Raw genomic sequence first — 19,891 nt, 5'->3', positions numbered from 1 at the left:
GAATTAGAAATGAAAAAGGAGAAGGAACAACTGACACTGCAGAAATAAAAAGGATCATGAGAGATTACTACAAGCAACTATATGCCAATAAAAAGGACAACCTGGAAGACTTGAACAAATTCTTTCAAATGCACAGCCTTCCAAGACTGAACAAGGAAGTAATAGGAAATATGAACAGACAAATCACAGGAACTGAAATTGAAACTGTGATTAAAAATGTTCCAACAAACAAAAGCCCAGGACCAGATGGCTTCACAGGCGAATTCTATCAAACATTTAGAGAAGAGCTAACACCTATCCTTCTCAAACTCTTCCAAAATACAGCAGAGGGTGGAACACTCCCAAACTCATTCTACGAGGCCACCATCACCCTGATACCAAAACCAGACAAAGATGCCACAAAGAAAGAAAACTACAGGCCAATATCACTGATCAACATAGATGCAAAAATCCTCAACAAAATCCTAACAAACAGAATCCAACAGCAGATTAAAAGGATCATACACCATGGTCAAGTGGGTTTTATTCCAGGAATGCAAGGATTCTTCAATATATGCAAATCAATCAATGTGACACACCATATTAAAAAGTTGAAGTAGAAAAACCATATGATCATCTCAATAGATGCAGAGAAAGCTTTAACAGAATTCAACATCCATTTATGATAAAAACCCTCCAGAAAGTAGGCATAGAGGGAACTTTCCTCAACATAATAAAGGCAATAAATGACAAACCCACAGCCAACATCACACTCAATGGTGAAAAACTGAAACCATTTCCAGTAAGATCAGGAACAAGAGAAGGTTGCCCACTCTCACCACTATTATTCAACATACTTTTGGAATTTTATACCACAGCAGTCAGAGAAGAAAAAGAAATAAAAGGAATCCAAAGCAGAAAAGAAGAAGTGATGCTGTCATCTCTATGACATAAATCACAGCAAGATCCTATTTGACCCACCTCCTAGAGTAATGGAAATAAAAACAAAAATAAACAAATGGGACCTAATGAAACTTCAAAGCTTTTGCACCGCAAAGGAAAGCACAAACCATAAACAAGATGAAAAGACAACCCTCAGGGGCTTCCCTGGTGGCGCAGTGGTTGAGAGTCCGCCTGCCGATGTGGGGGACACGGGTTCGTGCCGTGGTCTGGGAAGATCCCACATGTCGTGGAGCGGCTGCGCCCGTGAGCCATGGCCGCTGAGCCTGCGCTCTGCAATGGGAGAGGCCACAACAGTGAGGCCCGCGTACCGCTAAATAAATAAATAAATACAAGGGGGAAAAGGATTCATTGGCCGTGCATCTATTAAAAAAAAAAAAAAAAAGACAACCCTCAGAATGGGAGAAAATATTTGCAAATGAAGCAACTGACAAAGGTTTAACCTCCAAAATTTACAAGCGGCACAGGCAGCTCAATATCGAAATAGGAAACAACCCAAGCCAAAAATGGACAGAAGACCTAAATACACATTTCTCCAAAGAAGATATACAGACTGCCAACAAACACATGAAAGAATGCTCAAGATCATTAATCATTAGAGAAATGCAAATCAAAACTACAATGCAATATCACCTCACTCCAGTCAGAATGGCCATGATCAAAAAATCTAGAGACTATAAATGCTGGAGAGCGTGTGGAGAAAAGGGAACCCTCTTGCACTGTTGGTGGGAATGTAGATTGACAAAGCCACTATGGAGAACAGTATGGAGGTTCCTTAAAAAACTACAAATAGAACTACCATATGACCCAGCAATCCCACTACTGGGCATATACCCTGAGAAAACCAAAATTCAAAAAGAGTCATGTACCAAAATGTTCATTGTAGCTCTGTTTACAAGAGCCAGGACATGGAAGCAATCTATGTGTCCATTGGGAGATGAATGGATAAAGAAGAGGTGGCACGTATATACGATGGAATATTACTCAGCCATAAAAAGAAACGAAATTGAGTTATTTGTGGTGAGGTGGATGGACCTAGAGTGTGTCATACAGAGTGAAGTAAGTCAGAAAGAGAAAAACAAATACCGTGTGCTAACACATATATATAGAATCTAAAAAAAAAGGTCATGAAGAACCTAGGGGCAGGACAGCAATAAAGACGCAGACATAGAGAATGGACTTGAGGACACGGGGAGGGGGAAGGGTCAGCTGGGACTGAGTGAGAGAGTGGCATGGACATATATACACTACCAAATGTAAAATAGATAGCTAGTGGGAAGCAGCCGCATAGCACAGGGAGACCAGCTCGGTGCTTTGTGACCACCTAGAGGGGTGGAATAGGGAGGGTAGGAGGGAGGGAGATGCAAGAGGGAAGAAGTATGGGGACATATGTATGTGTATAACTGATTCACTTTGTTATAAAGCAAAAACTAACACACCATTGTAAAGCAGTTATACTCCAATAAAGATGTTAAATAAATAAATAAATAAAGTAGCTGGCCATAGTACCTTATAAACTACAGGATCCTCATGGGATTATTATATCCTAGTAAACTGTACTGGTACAAAACTCCTCTTTGATATGTAAAGCCCTCTCATATGTTTAAAATATTGTACTTTTCCAAGACTACATGGAATGTTTATGAGTCTTCCAGTGAATAAACTGCAACTGTGATTCAGTTTCTTATTACATTCAAAATGTTTCCAACTATGCAAGGTAGTGGATTTTGCAAAGTGGGGGACTGTGTTATGATGGTGTTATAATTACTAAATCATCATCTAATGCTGGAACCATCATCAATTAGAGTATGCTCTTGTAAGTGTTGTAAATGATACACCCCTGAGAGGTTCAAACATTAGAAACACAGTTTTTCACAGATATTCCTGTCAGGAGCCAACTACATTGGCCTATTAAATCAAGAAGTTGAAATAAATAAATAAGGAAATAGAGCAAATGAATAAATTATAATGAACATATTTCAATTTATTTTAACGTTATACATTACTTATCTACGAAAAGTCTAGGAATTCATAAATAAGAATGCAGAAATAATATGTCCTCTGAGGAATTGAGATGAGAAATATGAATCTTTTTGAATTAAGGGTCTAAAAAATATAGGTAGCCCCAGGTTGTTGTTGCTGTTTGTTTTTTCATTCTTCTGTTTGTTTATAAACACCACAGACACCTTCTCCTAGGAGACACCTCTTTTTCCTGTACATGGGTGCTGTGGGGACCTGGGAACATGTCAACCATCTCAGAATACAGCTTCAATCCAGGTGGTTTCAAAACTCATATCCACTTGCTTACGTGCTTACAAGTAACATTCAGAAACTGCATGCTACATACGCAATATTTCTAGAAACCTAGCAAATATCAACAATATAAAGAGTTTATTTATATCCAAATAGAAAAATACAATGAAAAAACAACACTGCACAGGCTCATATCTATATGCCATTCAGTTTGATTATTCATTTATGGGGCATCAACATTTAGTTTCCATGTATTAAAAAGTTCTATTCATTTCATGTATAATATTATTGTAAAGACACTATAAATGGATTATTATGTTGCATGTTGACTCTAACTCCAGCACTCATAATAATGACTTTTTTTTTTTTTTTTGCGGTACGTGGGCCTCTCACCGCCGTGGCCTCTCCCGTTGCGGGGCACAGGCTCCGGACGCGCAGGCTCAGCGGCCATGGCTCACGGGCCCAGCCGCTCCACAGCATGTGGGATCTTCCCGGACCGGGACACGAACCCATGTCCCCTACATCAGCAGGCGGACTCCCAACCACTGCGCCACCAGGGAAGCCCAATAATGACTTTTATATGTCCACCAAGCAAGTATCGTCACCTTCTTTAACAGAAACAAACAAATTCTGGATGAGCACATGGCCACCAACCTAAATGGCCTTTTCCTGCCTCCCTACAACTTAGCTAGGCATGTGACCTAGTTCTGGCAAATTGAATACAATGACATAGCTGCCATTACTTCCTAGATAAACTCCTAAAGAGCAATGCCTGTGAGTCACTGGGTAATCTTCCCTGTTCCTCCTGCTGGAAGGTGGTAATAACAGGAAAAGGCTGTCTTGTTTTGTTTTTTTTGCGGTACGCGGGCCTCTTACTGTTGTGGCCTCTCCCGTTGCGGAGCACAGGCTCCGGATGCGCAGGCTCAGCGGCCATGGCTCACGGGCCTAGCCGCTCCGCGGCATGCGGGATCTTCCCCGACCGGGGCACGAACACGTGTCCCCTGCGTCGGCAGGCAGACTCTCAACCACTGCGCCACCAGGGAAGCCCAGGAAAAGGCTTTTTGAATGAGAGGCAGCTCCATATTTAGGAGATGGTAGAAGTAGTTCACCAGCACTGTACCTTGCTTCTAGTCTGCTATGGGAAAAGGGGTAAACTTGTGTTCTTGTTCTCACTAAACCTCTTTCCTTTCCCCTTCCTTCACAGGCATCAGGTCTTCATTGAGGTTTGAAGGCTAACACGCCTGTTCCTTATCATTCACAGGCTTTTCCACTAAAAAAAATTTGCATGACTAATCTTTTCTTTGTGTATGCTTCTTTGAGGCTCCAGCTAATACATTGAATGCTGTCTCCGCTCCTTGAGATATAAAGAATCACTTACTATGGCACTATTTCTACTATGTCTTTACTATTACTAAGGATTGCTGACTATGAGCTATATTTCTACAACATTAACTAAAGTACAGATTGATTTGGAAGATCAAGAGGACAAAAAATTGATTTTAATTAAACCTGGACTAAACAGAATGACTTTTTTCCCCCTAAGAAATGTATGAGATGATATTCTTGTCCAGCAAATAGAACCAATGACTCTACTTGTTTCTTAAGTTTTATGGTCAGTCCTAGATCCTCATTTTGACACTTGTTTGTTACTGCAAAACTGTGTAGACATCACATAGAAGGTACCAAAAGTGAAAATTTCATGGCCTTCCAGGTGTTTGCTAGTGAGGAAATCCTGATAATCCAGTTAAGGAAGGAATCCAGAATATCATTTAGGAAAGTGACACTTAACTGGCTTAAAATTTTTCTTTTTCGTTTTGGAGATGAACTGTTAAAACATCCAAAAATACCTAGAAGTTTAAAATGTGTTTTTATTTTCTTATTCCAATGTTTGCATTTATGTTTTAGGGGAAAACCGTCACCAGATGTCTGGGTTTAACAAAAGAAATTGGCACTAATATTGTTTCTATTCAGTTAAAACTATAAGAAGTGAAAACTTACCTCTTCTGCATGTATTCCACATAGCTTGTTTCCTGACAAGAGTTTGTGTTTCAAGCTTTTATTCTGAAGAAAGAAACATAGTTTTATTGCTAAGAAGTTATAAAATATTAAAAATTTCCTTAAATATGTCAGCAGCATTTCTCTGTCTTGTTCACAGATAAGTCCTTCATGATATGAGATGTAGTGGATTTGCAATAAATTGAGTTGAATCTGTAATGTAAAAGAATGTTTCCTTTATTTAATAAAAAATCTGACGTATTAGCATTAACACATTTATTAGAAAATATGGAACTTTCTTTGGTCTTACATTTAACTCTGTTTTATTATATTCATGTATGTTGTCTTATAAAATAATTTTAGTTTCAAATGTGTAATTGGTACTAGTTTCTTAAAGCACCCCTCTAAACAGCATTTATTTCTACCATCATCTGGATGCTGGTCACCTTGGAATGTAGTCTAATATAGTCACAGACACTCTAGGGTCTGAATTTCCTTTAAATGTTATGGGTTTAGAGTCCACTTATATTCCTGACACCTGTGCATTGCACTCAAAGTGCTTCTTGATGCTCAGAAACTATTTCTTCTTCCAGGCCTCAAAAGTGTACTCTATTTGCTGGACTTGATGTAGAAACATTCTTCCATAGAAAGAATGTTACTTTAGAAATGGAAGCAAAGTGTTAGCCATCTGAATCTAAACCCTTACAGTGAGTCAATTACATATCCCTCATTATACTCAGGCTTTTCTTTGTCCCATAACTGAGTACCTACTCTTCTTTTAGACAGGCAGGCTAAAGGAGAGCAGAAAACTTTGTAAAACCCACAGGATTTAGACTTTGTACTGTCTCTACAGGAGCAAACAATGTAATGGAAAGTACATCTCATATATAATGGCTCTAAAGAGAGTCAATTTGATGAACATCATAAGCAAATTGAATGAAATTTATGCAGCGTGAATGAATAACTGAATGAATGAATACATCAAATTTAAGACTTCTTCTTCATCAGTACCTTTTTTTGTTTTGTTTTGTTTTTTAGGTTCCGTATACATGCGTTAGCATACGGTATTTGTTTATCTCTTTCTGATTTACTGCACTGTTACTGATGAACCTAGTGGCAGGACAGGAGTAAAGACATAGACATAGATAATGGACTTGAGGACACAGAGGGGAGGGAGAAGCTGGGGCGAAGTGAGAGTAGCATCGACATATATACACTACCAAATGTAAAATAGCTAATGGGAAGCAGCAGCATGGCACAGGGAGATCAGCTCAGTGCTTTGCCATGACCTAGAGGGGTGGGATAGGGAGGGTGAGAGGGAGGCTCAAGAGGGAGGGGTTATGGGGACGTACATATGCATATGGCTGATTCACTTTGTTGTGTGCCAGAGGCTAGCGTAGTATTGTGAAGCAGTTATACTTCAATAAAGATATATTAAAAATAAATAAAATGTACAAAAAACAAAGACTTCTTCACACACAATTCTCACCTGATTATGAACACCATTTTCTATTTTATCTTCCTGTCATGCAGACAGTGGGTACAGCTGCCTCAGTTTGAAAGAATCCTTTGTCTAACTTTTCCTCCTTAGCTAAGAGTTGAAATTGTAAAAAACTTGCTTAGAATTTTAATACCTTGAAATGTTTTACACAAATGAGGAGTTATCTTGATTCACTTAGTAATGTTTTTTTTGCAAATATTTGTACTCATTATACAACAAAACACAAGATTAACGTTTTTAAAGAGTATTTAATGTACAGTATTCCTGTATTTAAAAGCTCATAAACTATAATAAAGAGATACATATTGATGTTCTAACTCTGCAGTGTTGCTCAGTCTGTAGGTTAAAAAAAATACCCTAAGTTTCCTTCTGTACATGGCTATTTATGATATTTTTGACATGTGTATTCTTAATATTTTTTCTATTAAAATTGTCTATTTTTCTTTTTTGATTTCTCTTATTGTTTTTGTACATAAGGGATATATCTTTACTATCTCTAGAGATCTGTTACTCACTTTGATTTTCATCATTTTTATGGCTATAGTTTTTTAGTGGAAAGATGGGTGAAATTCAAATAAGGTGTATAGTTTGTTTACTAATATTGTATTAATGTTAATTTTATGGCTCAATAATTGTAGTATCACTGTATGATGTTACATTAGAGGTTTGGGGTAAAGGTACATGAGAACATTCTGTATTAATTTGCTACTCCAATGTTTGTAATGTCTTTTTGGATCTGACAGTTAAAGCACAAGCAAAAAAACTAGCAAGTGGGACTGCATCAAACTAAATAACTTCTGCATAGCAAAATAAACCATCAACAAGTAAAAAGAAAACCTACGAAATGGTAAAAAAAAAAAAGTTGCAAACCATATATCTGATGATAAGGGGTTAATATCTAAAACATGTAAAGAACTCATATAACTCAATAGCAAAAAAAATTAATAACCTAATTAAAAAATGGACAAAGGACCTGAATAGACATTTCTCCAAAGAAGATATAGAAAAGGTCAACAGGTACATGAAAAAATCCTCAACATCACTAGTCATTAGGGAAAAGCAGACTGAAACGATAAAATATCACTTCATGCCTGTTAGAATGGCCATCATCAAAAAGACAAGAGATAAATGCTGGCATGAATGCAGAGAAAAGGGAATCTTTGTGCACTTCTGGTGGAAATGTAAATTGCTACAGCCACTATGAAAACAGTACGGAGGATACTCAAAAAATTAAAAATAGAACTACCATAAGATCCAGCAATTCCACTTCTTGGAATATAACCAAAGAAAAAGAAAACATTAACTTGAAAAGATATCTGTACACTTCCCCGCCCCACCCCGTGTTCATAGCAGCAATATTTACAGTAGCCAAGACATGGAAACAACCTAAGTGTCCACTGATGGATGAATGAACAGAGACGCTGTGATATATATGTATGTAAAACAGCCATTAAAATGAGGAAATACTACCATTAGTGACAACATGGATGAAATCTGAAGGAAGATAAGTCAGATAGAGAAACTAAATAAAAAGTACCAAACTCACAGACTTATGATTACCAAGGTGAAGGGTACAAGGAGGGGTAATTGGAGGAAGGTGGTCAAGAGGTACAAATTTCCAGTTATAAGATAAATATGTTCTAGGGACGTAATGTCCAACATGATAACTATAGCTAACACTGATGTATGATATATAGAAAAATTGTTAAGAGAGAAAAGCCTAAGAGCTCTGATCACAAGGAAAATATTTTTCCTTCTTTCTTTCTTTGCTTTTTACTGTATCTATATGAGAAGATGGATGGGCTAAACCTACCATGGTCATCATTTCACAATATATGTAAATCAAACCATCATGATATACGCCTTAAATTATACAGTGATGTATGTCAATTATTTCTCAACAAAACTGGGAGCAGTTATCTCAAAATAGAAAGTTAAAATAGCTAAAAAATAAAATTAAGATAAATAAATAAAATTGAGACAAGATTAGTGAAGTACATCTAATATGAGGCCTTATGTGTTAACACAATCCATCCATACATGAGTAAATTTATTAGAAATGATAATAAAGTTAATAACATATCTCAGAATTGGTGTATGCAATCTATACTACTTAAAATTTGCATCTTCATTTAAAGTTTTTTATTCCTTTTTTGTTTTTCCTTCTTTCTTCCTTCCTTTCTTTATTTTTCTTTCTTTTCCTTTTGTTCATTCTGTTCAACGCTGAAGTGATAGATAAAGCAGTGAATATTCCTCTTCAAATATGTGTGATAGACTTGGACAATGCAACTGGATTAGCACAAGGAAGATTGTCCTACATGGACATCCTGTGGCCACAACAAAAATGAGCAGTGATTATGTTGTGTGTCCACAGTCTGCTGTGGCAGTTGATAATTCTGGGCAACTGTGTAAACAATATGTTTCCATTAAGATAAATGTCATTTCCAGAGCTTAAGAATTAGACTATTTCACTATTTTGAAATAAATCCAGAAATGAGGATAATTAACTATAATCACCCATAATGGGGCCAATTGTGGGATACAAGGAAGACTTATCAAGGCCCTTATTGAGATAGTTCTTAGCTGGCATGTTTTTCAGAAACATGGATGGCACAGAACATTGGAGAGGGAATGCTGATTCTCAGACAATTCACTGATTTAACCTTTCTACTCAATGTTAGTGATCATATTCTTCTTTAATCCCAGAAAGAATTGACTTGTTATCATTTAGGCATTAAGATCATAGTCTTGGGCTTCCCTGGTGGCGCAGTTGTTGGGAGTCCGCCTGCCGATGCGGGGGACACAAGTTCGTGCCCCGGTCCGGGAAGATCCCACATGCCGCAGAGCGGCTGGGCCCGTGAGCCACGGACGCTGAGCCTGCGCTCCACAACGGGAGAGGCCACGGCAGTGAGAGGCCCACGTACCACAAAAAAAAAAAAAAAAGAAGAACATAGTTTTTACAGTTTAATCAGACTTGTATCATTTTATCTACCCTCTAAACAATGGATCTCATCCCTATCAAACTTCATGGTGCTTTTACAAGGTCTAAAATAACAATGTACACAAGTAATTATGCCTAAAATGCTAGGATCCAATAATGATTATGCCTCGCTTGAGGGGACATAAGAAAAAGTAGATTAAAAGAATTATAAAATGTTTAGATGTCTGTTTTTCTTGCCTGTCATACTTCTACTATCCCTTCTTCTAATAACTGTACCTTGCTTTTCCTTGTGAAAAATATTTTTCCATGCTAATTCCACGTGGCTTGTGTGACACTAACTTTACCCACTCTATCAAGGCAAAGGATGAAACTCAAGCTCAGCCAGTCAGAGGCTTGATCCAGAGTTGGTAAAGTTAACATAAAAGTTGCTGGTGAGACTCAAATATAAAACTCTCATTTTCAAGAATTATTGAGGAAAATGTGCCGAGGGTCATCACTATGTCAGAACTCACCTGAGACTGAATATAACATAGAAAAAGAACACACGAGTATAGAGAAATACTGAATTCTACTGATGTTCTTGGTCCTTCTCCCCTGTTTTACACTTGCCTGAAGCTAGTGTGTATACTCCTGGATTTTTCAGCTACATGCTTCTAGCACCAGCTGCTCTGTTCTCTTGACACCATACTTAAATCTTTTTTTCCACCTATCCCTACATAATCGTTAATTCTGTCACTGCCCTAAGATTCAGAGTAGCCACTCCCTCCAACAAAAAAAAACAAACATCCAAGCTTATATCTAATGCTCATGCTTATCAGGATGTGGGCAGAGAATATATCCACCTATTTTGGCTTCTCTAAATAAAAGCAGACTCTGCTTACTACCCACTAAAGGAATGTCTCCCAGTTGGATTCTGTACAAATTTGGGGTGGCTTAAAACAAATGTCTCTACAGCCTTCTTAGGAACCCAGCTTCTTGGGAATCTACCTAAAATGCCATTTAATATCTCCCCTTAACTATATGATAAAACTCAAACTCAAATCTGATAGTAACAAAATATTTTTAATGGTTAGATCTGCTAATCTAGCTTTGATTTTTGCCTGGGAACTTAAAACATCACATTTTCAGTATAGCTTACTTGGTAGCTCAAACCCAACAGACATTCTGGGTTACAAAACAGAAAGAGATACACATCTCTATAATCTTGCAATATGTAAATGTAAAAATTCCAAAATTACTAGGAGTTTCCATTTTACATTGTTCTTTCAAATGAAATTAGGTATTAATCAGGATTTTTGCTTGCAAATTATAGAAAGCAATAATGGCTAGCTAAGTCAAGCAAAGCATGAATTTATTGTGAAGATTTCATGTAGGATAAAGAGAACACTTGGGGAATAAGGTTCAGAAAATAGGCAAGAACCAAGTAGGAGGAGGTATCCATAATTATAAGACAGGAATAGAGTTACTGTGACAGTTGAATGAGAGGCTGTAAATCAGTGTACTTAATTACAAGGTGGGTTGATGAGGTCTCAATGAATTTTCATGGTAAAAGTCAAAATCTGGGGACACTTAGGATTGTCAAATATAATAAATAATGTAAATGTTTGTCACATTATTTTCTGGACTTAAATAAAATATATGACTGCTGCCATGCAGCTGAAAACATGTGTTAATGTCTCCAAAGTGCAACTAAGTATAAACCAAAAGTAAAAACACCTGCAAGTGGTATTCAAAATAAAACCAGAGATTTCTGCGTCTCACTGCAGGAAGCATCTCCTATTTTAAAACTTCCTAAAACTGTGCATAAACCACTATATATGAATGCTTCAGAGCCACATTTGTTTCAATTTAAATGTGTTTTTAAAATGCCTGAAAAATGGACATGTCCTTTCAAATATGGTTGCAACTGGAAAACTTATAACCCATATAAAGAAAGCAATAGAGTTTAGGGGTAAGATGTGACTTAAATACTTTGCTTCTAAAATATTGGCAGATGTTATAATATTTCATAAATTCCCTAACAGTCTCTTTCTGAGAACATCTCAGGAAATGGATGGGTTACTGGACTGAGATCTAAACAATGAATGCGTATTTCATCAGTTCTTGGGATGCACAATTTTTTCTCTTTTTAATGTTTCTAAAATCAGGACGTGATCTACAACATTATGCACTTTTCATTTAGTATTTATGGTTCCCTCTACCCCAAGAAGTTGTTAAGTCACAAACCACTTTAACGATTGATGACTCCTTAAAATTTAAAGATTTCTGTTTTAAAATAAGGGGTGAAGAGATCAATAAAGGGGAGAAACACTCAGCTGCATAGGAACTAGGAAAAATAAGAAATTTGTATAAGGTCTTTTTATTTATTCTAAGCCACACAGAAGGAAAAAGCAGAATTTCAAAATGGATAAAGATAAAATTGTCTATAAAATAGTTTCAAGTCGATAATGGAGAAAAAGGCCAAAGGGAATCAGCCACCTATATATATTAAAATAAAAATACAGAGCTTTAGGCCTTTGGTCAAAAAAAAACCCTTAGACATTGTCTTTTAAATTATAGTAAAATATAATGTAGGTAGCAAGAAAGATACTTCGTTGAAAACCAAATATTTACACTACTTTTTAAAAATCATTCCTTTGTTTAAATATAATGTTATGATTTAAAATCTATATGTGGACTCGTTTCTACTTTAATTAAGATTTACATTTTTACAGAAAGATTTAGAATTGAGTAGACATGAGTGATAGGATCATCCTATAAACACTTAAAACCACCCTACAGCCATGCAATTATCCAAGTGATGGCAGATACCCCAGATGAGTGTTGGCCTTGCCAACTTGAATTCTAAATTTGCTGCAGGTGTAACAAAAGTTTTACAAGTGCTCAAAGATTTCCTCATTGAGGTTATCTCAGGAACAGGTTGAGATACTGAACTTGGCTCTAATTCATTAGAAAATTTAAGAGTGATTCATGAGAGTTTTATTCTTAGCACAAAACTAGCTCTAATATCTAGTGTAAGTCCTTTAAGCCCTAGACACTCAGTGTCAACATGTGTGAAATAATGAAGAATATCTCAGATTTCTTGCAGCTTCAGGACTATTGAGGGGGACATGAGGGACGTGAGATGATGATTTTTTCTGAAGTCAGTTAAAATATAGTTATAATACATTCCAATTTACTAAGTATAGTAATTATTCTCTGTGCCAGTCAGCACAGAGAATATCCCATACCTACAAGATCACTTTTCAAATAGTATGGATATAATATGGCACAGTGGCTGGGCTCTTAGGACAGAACAACTGTATTTAAATCCCACTTTTTCATAAGCTCTGTGATTTTTGATGCATCTCGTAACCTCTGGTGCCTCTGTTTTTCCACTCATAAAATGAGGTAACTATCATGACAAATGGGGTGGTTGTATTAAGTGAGATGATATAAACAAAACATTTATAACATGACTGTCACATGGTAAGTGCTCAATAAATATTAGCTCTTATTTCAATAAAATTCAGTTTGTCTTGCAAAAACAGAGAATACTCTTTTTGATGATTATGACAGCATTCCAAGAAGATTCAGAGTTTTGCCATCTCAATTTTTATATATACTATTATTTTAGAAGATGACAGATAAGATTCTAGCTCTTGAGTCCTCTAATTTCTCATACAGATAAAAGTTTATTATGGAAGTCACTGCTCTCAGTAGTATTTCTCTTTATGTCTGATTTGGTCTTCCTTTAAAATAGACAATTCTCTTGGAAATAGAACCTGCTTCTGCTGTCATTAAAACCCCCTTCCCTTATCAGAGAGCTCTCATTCTAACGGGTTAAAATTTTTGCTAAATATATGAAATGCTATTCATTCCAGAAATAACTTCATGAAAGAAAGCATTAATATTCTTTTTCTGTTTTTAATAAATTTATTTAATTTTGGCTGCATTGGGTCTTCGTTGCTGCACGCAGGCTTTCTCTAGTTGTGGCGAGCGGGGCTACTCTTTGCTGTGGTGCACAGGCTTCTCATTATGGTGGCTTCTCCTGCTGCGGAGCACAGCCTCTAGGCATGGGCTTCAGTAGCTGTGGCATGCGGGCTAAGAATTTGTGGCTCACGGGCTCTAGAGTGCAGGCTCAGTAGTTGTGGCGCACTGGCTCTGCGGCACGTGGGATCCTCCCGGACCAGGGCTTGAACCCATGTCCCCTGCATTGGCAGGTGGATTCTTAACCACTGCTCCACCAGGGAAACCCAGTATTAATATTCTTGTCAAGTTATACAAACTTTTTATGTACTAGTAATGGAGCTAAAACAATCCCTCTCTTCAAGGAGTTCACAATCCATGAAGGAGTCTGACAGTGGCACTCAAAGTCTCTAGAGAGGCACCTACTCAGGGAATGATATTGAACTATCTTTAGAAGTGTAAAGGAGCAGCCAAATAATAAGAAATGGCAAAAGAGAGAGAATAGTATGTGTGCTAGACCACAGGATGCTCAAAAGAGTTGAGAGATAAGATGGGAGAGGAGCTTTGGGGTTAGTCAAACAGGGCCCTGTATGCCATTGAAGCCATGGCACTGAATGTTTAGCATGAAAGTCACATGATCAGATTTATTCTTTAGAAAAATAAAGTAGGAAGAATTTGGGATTTCAAATTCAGTAACATCTAAAGATTGTCACCATATAGGTTTACTTAGCAGTTAAGTTTTAGGCAATATTTTGTACAGAGAATTAAAAACTCATACAACTCAGTAACAAAAGAAAAAATCTGATTAAAAATGAGTGAGTTCTGATATGGTTAACTAATCTATGACAAAGGAAGCAAGAACATACAATGGAGAAAAGACAGTCTCTTCAATAAGTGGTGCTGGGAAAACTGGACAGCTACAAGTAAAAGAATGAGATTAGAACACTCCCTAACACCATACACAAAAATAAACTCAAAATGGATTAAAGACCTAAATGTAAGGCTGGACACTATAAAACTCTTAGAGGAAAACATAGCCAGAACACTCTTTGACGTAAATCACAGCAAGATCTTTTTTAACCCACCTCCTACAGTAATGATAATAAAAACAAAAATAAACAAATGGGACTTAAAAGCTTTTGCACAGCAAAGGAAAGCATAAACCATAAACAAGACAAAAAGACAACCCTCAGAATGGCAAAAAATATTTGCAAATGAAGCAACTGACAAAGGATTAATCTCCAAGATATACAGGCAGCTCATGCAGCTCAATATCAAGAAAACAAACAACCCAATCCAAAAATGGGCAGAAGACCTAAATAGACATTTCTCCAAAGAAGATATACAGATGGCCAACAAACACATGAAAGAATGCTCAACATCACTAATCATTAGAGAAATGCAAATCAAAACTACAATGAGATATCATCTCACACCGGTCAGAATGGCCATCATCAAAAAATCTAGAAACAATAAATGCTGGAGAGGGTGTGGATAAAAGGGAACCCTCTTGCACTGTTGGTGGGAATGTAAATTGATACAGTCACTATGGAGAACAGTATGGAGGTTCCTTAAAAACTAAAAATAGAACTACCATACGACCCAGCAATCCCACTACTGGGCATATACCCTGGGAAAACCATAATTCAAAAAGAGTCATGTACCAAAATGTTCATTGCAGCTCTATTTACAATAGCCAGCACATGGAAGCAACCTAAATGTCCATCAATAGAGGAATGGATAAAGAAGATGTGGTACATATATACAATGGAATATTACTCAGCCATAAAAAGGAATGAAACTGGGTCATTTGTAGAGACATGGATGGACCTAGATAGTGTTATACAAAGTGAAGTAAGTCAGAAAGAGAAAAACAAATATTGTATATTAATGCATGTATGTGGAATCTGAAAAAATTGGTATAGATGATCTTATTTATAAAGCAGAAATAGAGACACAGATGTAGAAAACAAATGTATGGATACCAAGGGGGAAAGGAGGGGGTAGAATGAATTGGGAGATTGGGATTGACATATATCCACTATTGATACTATGTATAAAATAACTAGTGAGAACGTACTGTATAGCACAGGGAACTCTATTCAGTGCTCTGTGGTGACGTAAATGAGAAGCAAATCCCCAAAAGAGGGGATATATATATATATATATGTATAGCTGAGTCACTTTGCTGTACAGTACAAACTAACACAACATTGTAAAGCAACTACATTCCAATAAAAATCTTAAAAAAAGAATTAAGAAAAAAAGAGTGGGGAACTGAATAGACATTTTTCCAAAGAAACATAAATGGCCAACAGGTACATGAAAAGGTGCTCAACATTACTAATTATCAGAGAAATGCAAAACAAAACCACAAACCACAATGAGATATCATTTCACACCTGTTAGAATGGCCATTATCAAAAAGATAAGAGATAGCAAGTGTTTTTGAGGATGTGGAGAAAAGGGAATACTAGTGCACTAAAGATGGGAGTGGAAATTAGTGCAGCCACTATGGAAAACAGTATGGAGTTTAAACAGAATTACCCTACGATCTAGCAATCCCATTTCTGGTATATATCCAAAGGAAATGAAAACAGGACATAGAGAAGATACTCCCAGGTTTACTGCAGCATTATTTACAATAGCCAAGATATGGAAACAACCTAAGTGTCTGTCAATGGATGAATGGATAAAGAAGGTATCACATTGAGTATAGATCTAGATGCTGGGTTGGCCAAAAGTTTCATTTGGGTTTTTTCCATTAGACCTTACAGAAAAAACCAAACGAACTTTCTGGCCAACCCATATATACACACATAAATTTTGGGATATTATTCATTCATGAGAAAGAAGGAAATCCTGCCTTTTGCAACAACATAGATGGACCTTGAAGGCATTATGCTAAGTAAGATAAGTTAGATAGAGTAAGACAAATACTGCATAATATCTCATATGTGGAATCTAAAAAAGCTAAACTTGTAGGAAAAGAGAGTAGAATAGTGATTACCAGGAACTGGACAGTTGGGAAAATGGAGATATTGGTCAAAAGATACAAACTTCTAGTTAGAAGATGAATAAGTTCTGGGGATCTAATGCACAATATTGTGGTCTATAGTTAATGATACTGTATTATATAATTGAAAGTTGCTAAGAGAGTAGATCTTAAATGTTCTCACCACAAAAAAAAGAAATGGTAATTATGTGAGGTGATGGGGGTGTTAGCTAATGCTATGGTAGTAATTATACTGCAATATATAAATGCATCAAGTCAACATGCTGTACACCTTAAACTTAGACAATGTTACAATTATTACTCAATAAAACTGGAAAAAAATCACTGAGGGTTGAGTGTGTGTATTTAAACTAGCATTTGTTAAATGCTTATTTTGTGCCAGGTATTGTACAACGTGCTTTACATATATTATTTCATTGAATCTTTGCAGCAGCCCTACAGGCAAACATTCTTAATCATTTCCATGTTAGAAATGACCAACCTGAGGCTTAATGACGTTATTTAACCTGCCCATGTTCAAGCAGCTACTAAGTGGTAGAGCTGGGATTTGTCCAGGTTTAACCTCTACCAGAACCCATGATCTTCTGGTAGAAGTTTTTACTAATTCTCTGCTTGTGGAAAAACAAACAAACAAGCAAAAAACAATAAAGACAAGTCCTGGATTTCTACTGAATAATGCATGGGCAATAACCAAAATGTACATAAACATGGAATTAGTCTTTGAGTTTTTAATTCCAGACACATGCACTTTCACCAGCCAGTAAAACCCCTCCAGGCAATAAAATAAATTATGGTTTATAAACTAGCTTTGCCCCTAGAGCAGTAACAAGGCAAGGTAAATTTGTTGTGAAATCATTAGGAAAGATCAGCTAATTCACTTGTAATTACTCCTGAGAATATTCTCTTCCTGATTTGCCTAGTTAAGACTTGAACACCTGCCACCCTCTCTTTGCAATTCTGGGAATTCCCAGCCCAAAAAAGCCAGTTCATCCTAGGAATCCACCTGAGAGACTTATAGCAATTGAGTAAAACTCTGTTTTTGGAGTTTTACAAAAAGTTATTTTACCATTTCCTCAGCCCCGGGATTTAAAAAAAAAGTGTTGGAATGTATTTCCACATTCAAATACAAGTGGTACAACTGCATAAGACATATCAACACTAAGACATTTAAAGCTAATGTCATTAACTTTAAAAATTGTTTTGTTCCATCTTTGCTAATCAGTCACCATTGCATTTGTAATGACTAAAGGTCATCAAATCTTACTTACAAGAATAAATTCGGACCCAGTTTATTATTTATGATTTAATTGAAGCTTGCCAAATATTGACTGTTGTGAGCAATTCCTTTTAAAGTTAGTACTAACAAAGATCTGATGTTATAGTTCAAGCCAGACAATAAAGTTTAACTGTTAAAATTTCAAAGGAAGATAATTTATTTAATACTTGGGGTTTCTGTTTTCCTCCCAGGATTACTGGAAAATTCCTGTGAGGTGTGGCAGGAAGAATAGGATTACCATTTGCTTTTACGCTCCAAGCTGACATAAATTAGTCCTGTTGATGGTTTTACACATTGAAGTGATAGGGGCATTGACAGAATAATTCTTTTGTTTTAGTATTACCATAAATCTGACTCCACTAATAAGGGATGTGTCTTATTAAAGTGAAAAAGAGACCAAGTTTTTTTCATATATTTTAGCCTGAATTTGGTATACAGTTCAATATGTATATATATCCATAAGCAATATTTGCACTTTTTAAAAATGTATGATCTCACTGCTGCTAAATTCATGGGGCAATTCCTGTTTTTTGTCTTTTTTTTTTATTATCAGGATCTAGAGAGTGTCATACAGAGTGAGGTAAGTTAGAAAGAGTAAAACAAATATCATATATTAACGTATATATGTGGAATCTAGAAAAACGGTACAAGCAGAAATTTCTGAGACACAGACATAGAGAACAAATGCATGAATACCAAGGGGGAAAGGGGTGGGGTGGGAGTAAATGGGAGACTGGGATTGACACATATACGCTATTGATACTATGTATAAAATAGACAACTGATGGGAACATACTGTATAGCACAGGGAACTCTACTTAATGCACTGTGGTGTCCTAAACAGGAGGAAAATCCAAAAGGGAGGGGTTATACGTATAGGTACGGCTGATTCATTTTGCTGTGCAGTAGAAGCTAACACAACATTTTAAAGCTACTATACTCCAATAGAAAATAATTTTTAAAAGAAAGGATTTGACACGTTCCCCCTCCTTGAAATATTCTTTTTTCAACTTGTCTTATGGAACGCCTCATTCTTTGTTTTGTGTTCTTTCTTTCTTTTTAAGATTCTCAATGGTCTTTTGTCAATCTCCAACACTTCTCACACATCTCAACTCTGGAGTAACTCATGGCTGAGTACTAGGACATTTTCTTTCTTTATCCTCACTACCTCATTGATTTCATCCATGATCATGGTTTTAAATACAATCTCTCCTCAAATCAAATGGCTAACTCATCCATCATATGTAGTCATCTCAAATTTGAGGTATCCAAAATTAGTGTCATCTTTCCCCCAAGCCTTCTTCAAGTAGTCTTCTCTCTCTCAGTTAAGGATGGTACCAACTTTCTGATTTTTCCTGCTAAAAATCTTGGAGCATTCTTGACTCTTCCCATTTTGTCACTACATAAGTTACTCAACACATATAATTGGCTTCATGATAAGATACACATACAGAATTAAATATTGCATCTGCTTCATTCTCTCCAGTCTCTTTTTCAAGAACTCCTGTTAGAGACATATTACAGACTCTCAATCTTTTATCCATGTCACTTATACACAGACACACAAACACACACACACACACGCACAAACATACTTTTTATTTGTGTGAAATTCTAATTCCTCAAATTATGCTATGAGTTACTATTTCTCTTTTCAAACTTGTCCAGACAAGAGTATTTGTTTCTAAAATAGTTTTATTTTTATTTAAAATTATTCCAATGTTTATAAGCATAGTTTTTTCAAGGTTAATAACTTTAAATTTTATACCCACCCCCTCCTTTATTTTCTCTTTTAACATTTTTACAAAGAATTGATATTTTTCATATTCTTGCATTTATCGTTTAAATTTACCTGAAACGCTTATTTTAGCATTTTTATCTGCACAGCCAATTAAGGCAATTGTACTTTTTTCCCCATAGAGGCCCGGGTGCAAAGGCTACAAATAGTAGTGTATGTAGCCTGTTGCTTATACAGGTTGCCCTAAGGGACAATGGAAATAGCTCTTTCCAGTGGACATCCAT

The 19,891-nt window shown here is 36.3% G+C and overlaps 1 protein-coding gene and 1 pseudogene across 1 annotated transcript in view; one reads left to right on the top strand and one right to left on the bottom strand.

Moving 5' to 3' along the window:
• Nucleotides 1–19,891, bottom strand: part of LUZP2 (leucine zipper protein 2) — a 428,758-nt gene that overhangs the window by 112,417 nt on the left and 296,450 nt on the right. The window contains exon 6 of the mRNA XM_024764721.1: nt 5,191–5,253. Coding sequence (XP_024620489.1) covers nt 5,191–5,253 — 63 coding nt within the window. The remainder of the gene's footprint in view (nt 1–5,190; nt 5,254–19,891) is intronic.
• Nucleotides 19,749–19,872, top strand: LOC112412949 (uncharacterized; annotated as a pseudogene).

This window comes from Neophocaena asiaeorientalis, unplaced genomic scaffold (genome assembly GCF_003031525.2).
Source record: "Neophocaena asiaeorientalis asiaeorientalis breed wild unplaced genomic scaffold, Neophocaena_asiaeorientalis_V1.1 scaffold230, whole genome shotgun sequence".
NCBI lineage: Eukaryota > Metazoa > Chordata > Mammalia > Artiodactyla > Phocoenidae > Neophocaena > Neophocaena asiaeorientalis.
The sequence above is the reverse complement of the archived record's forward strand: the minus strand, read 5'-3'. Positions and strand labels throughout refer to the sequence as shown.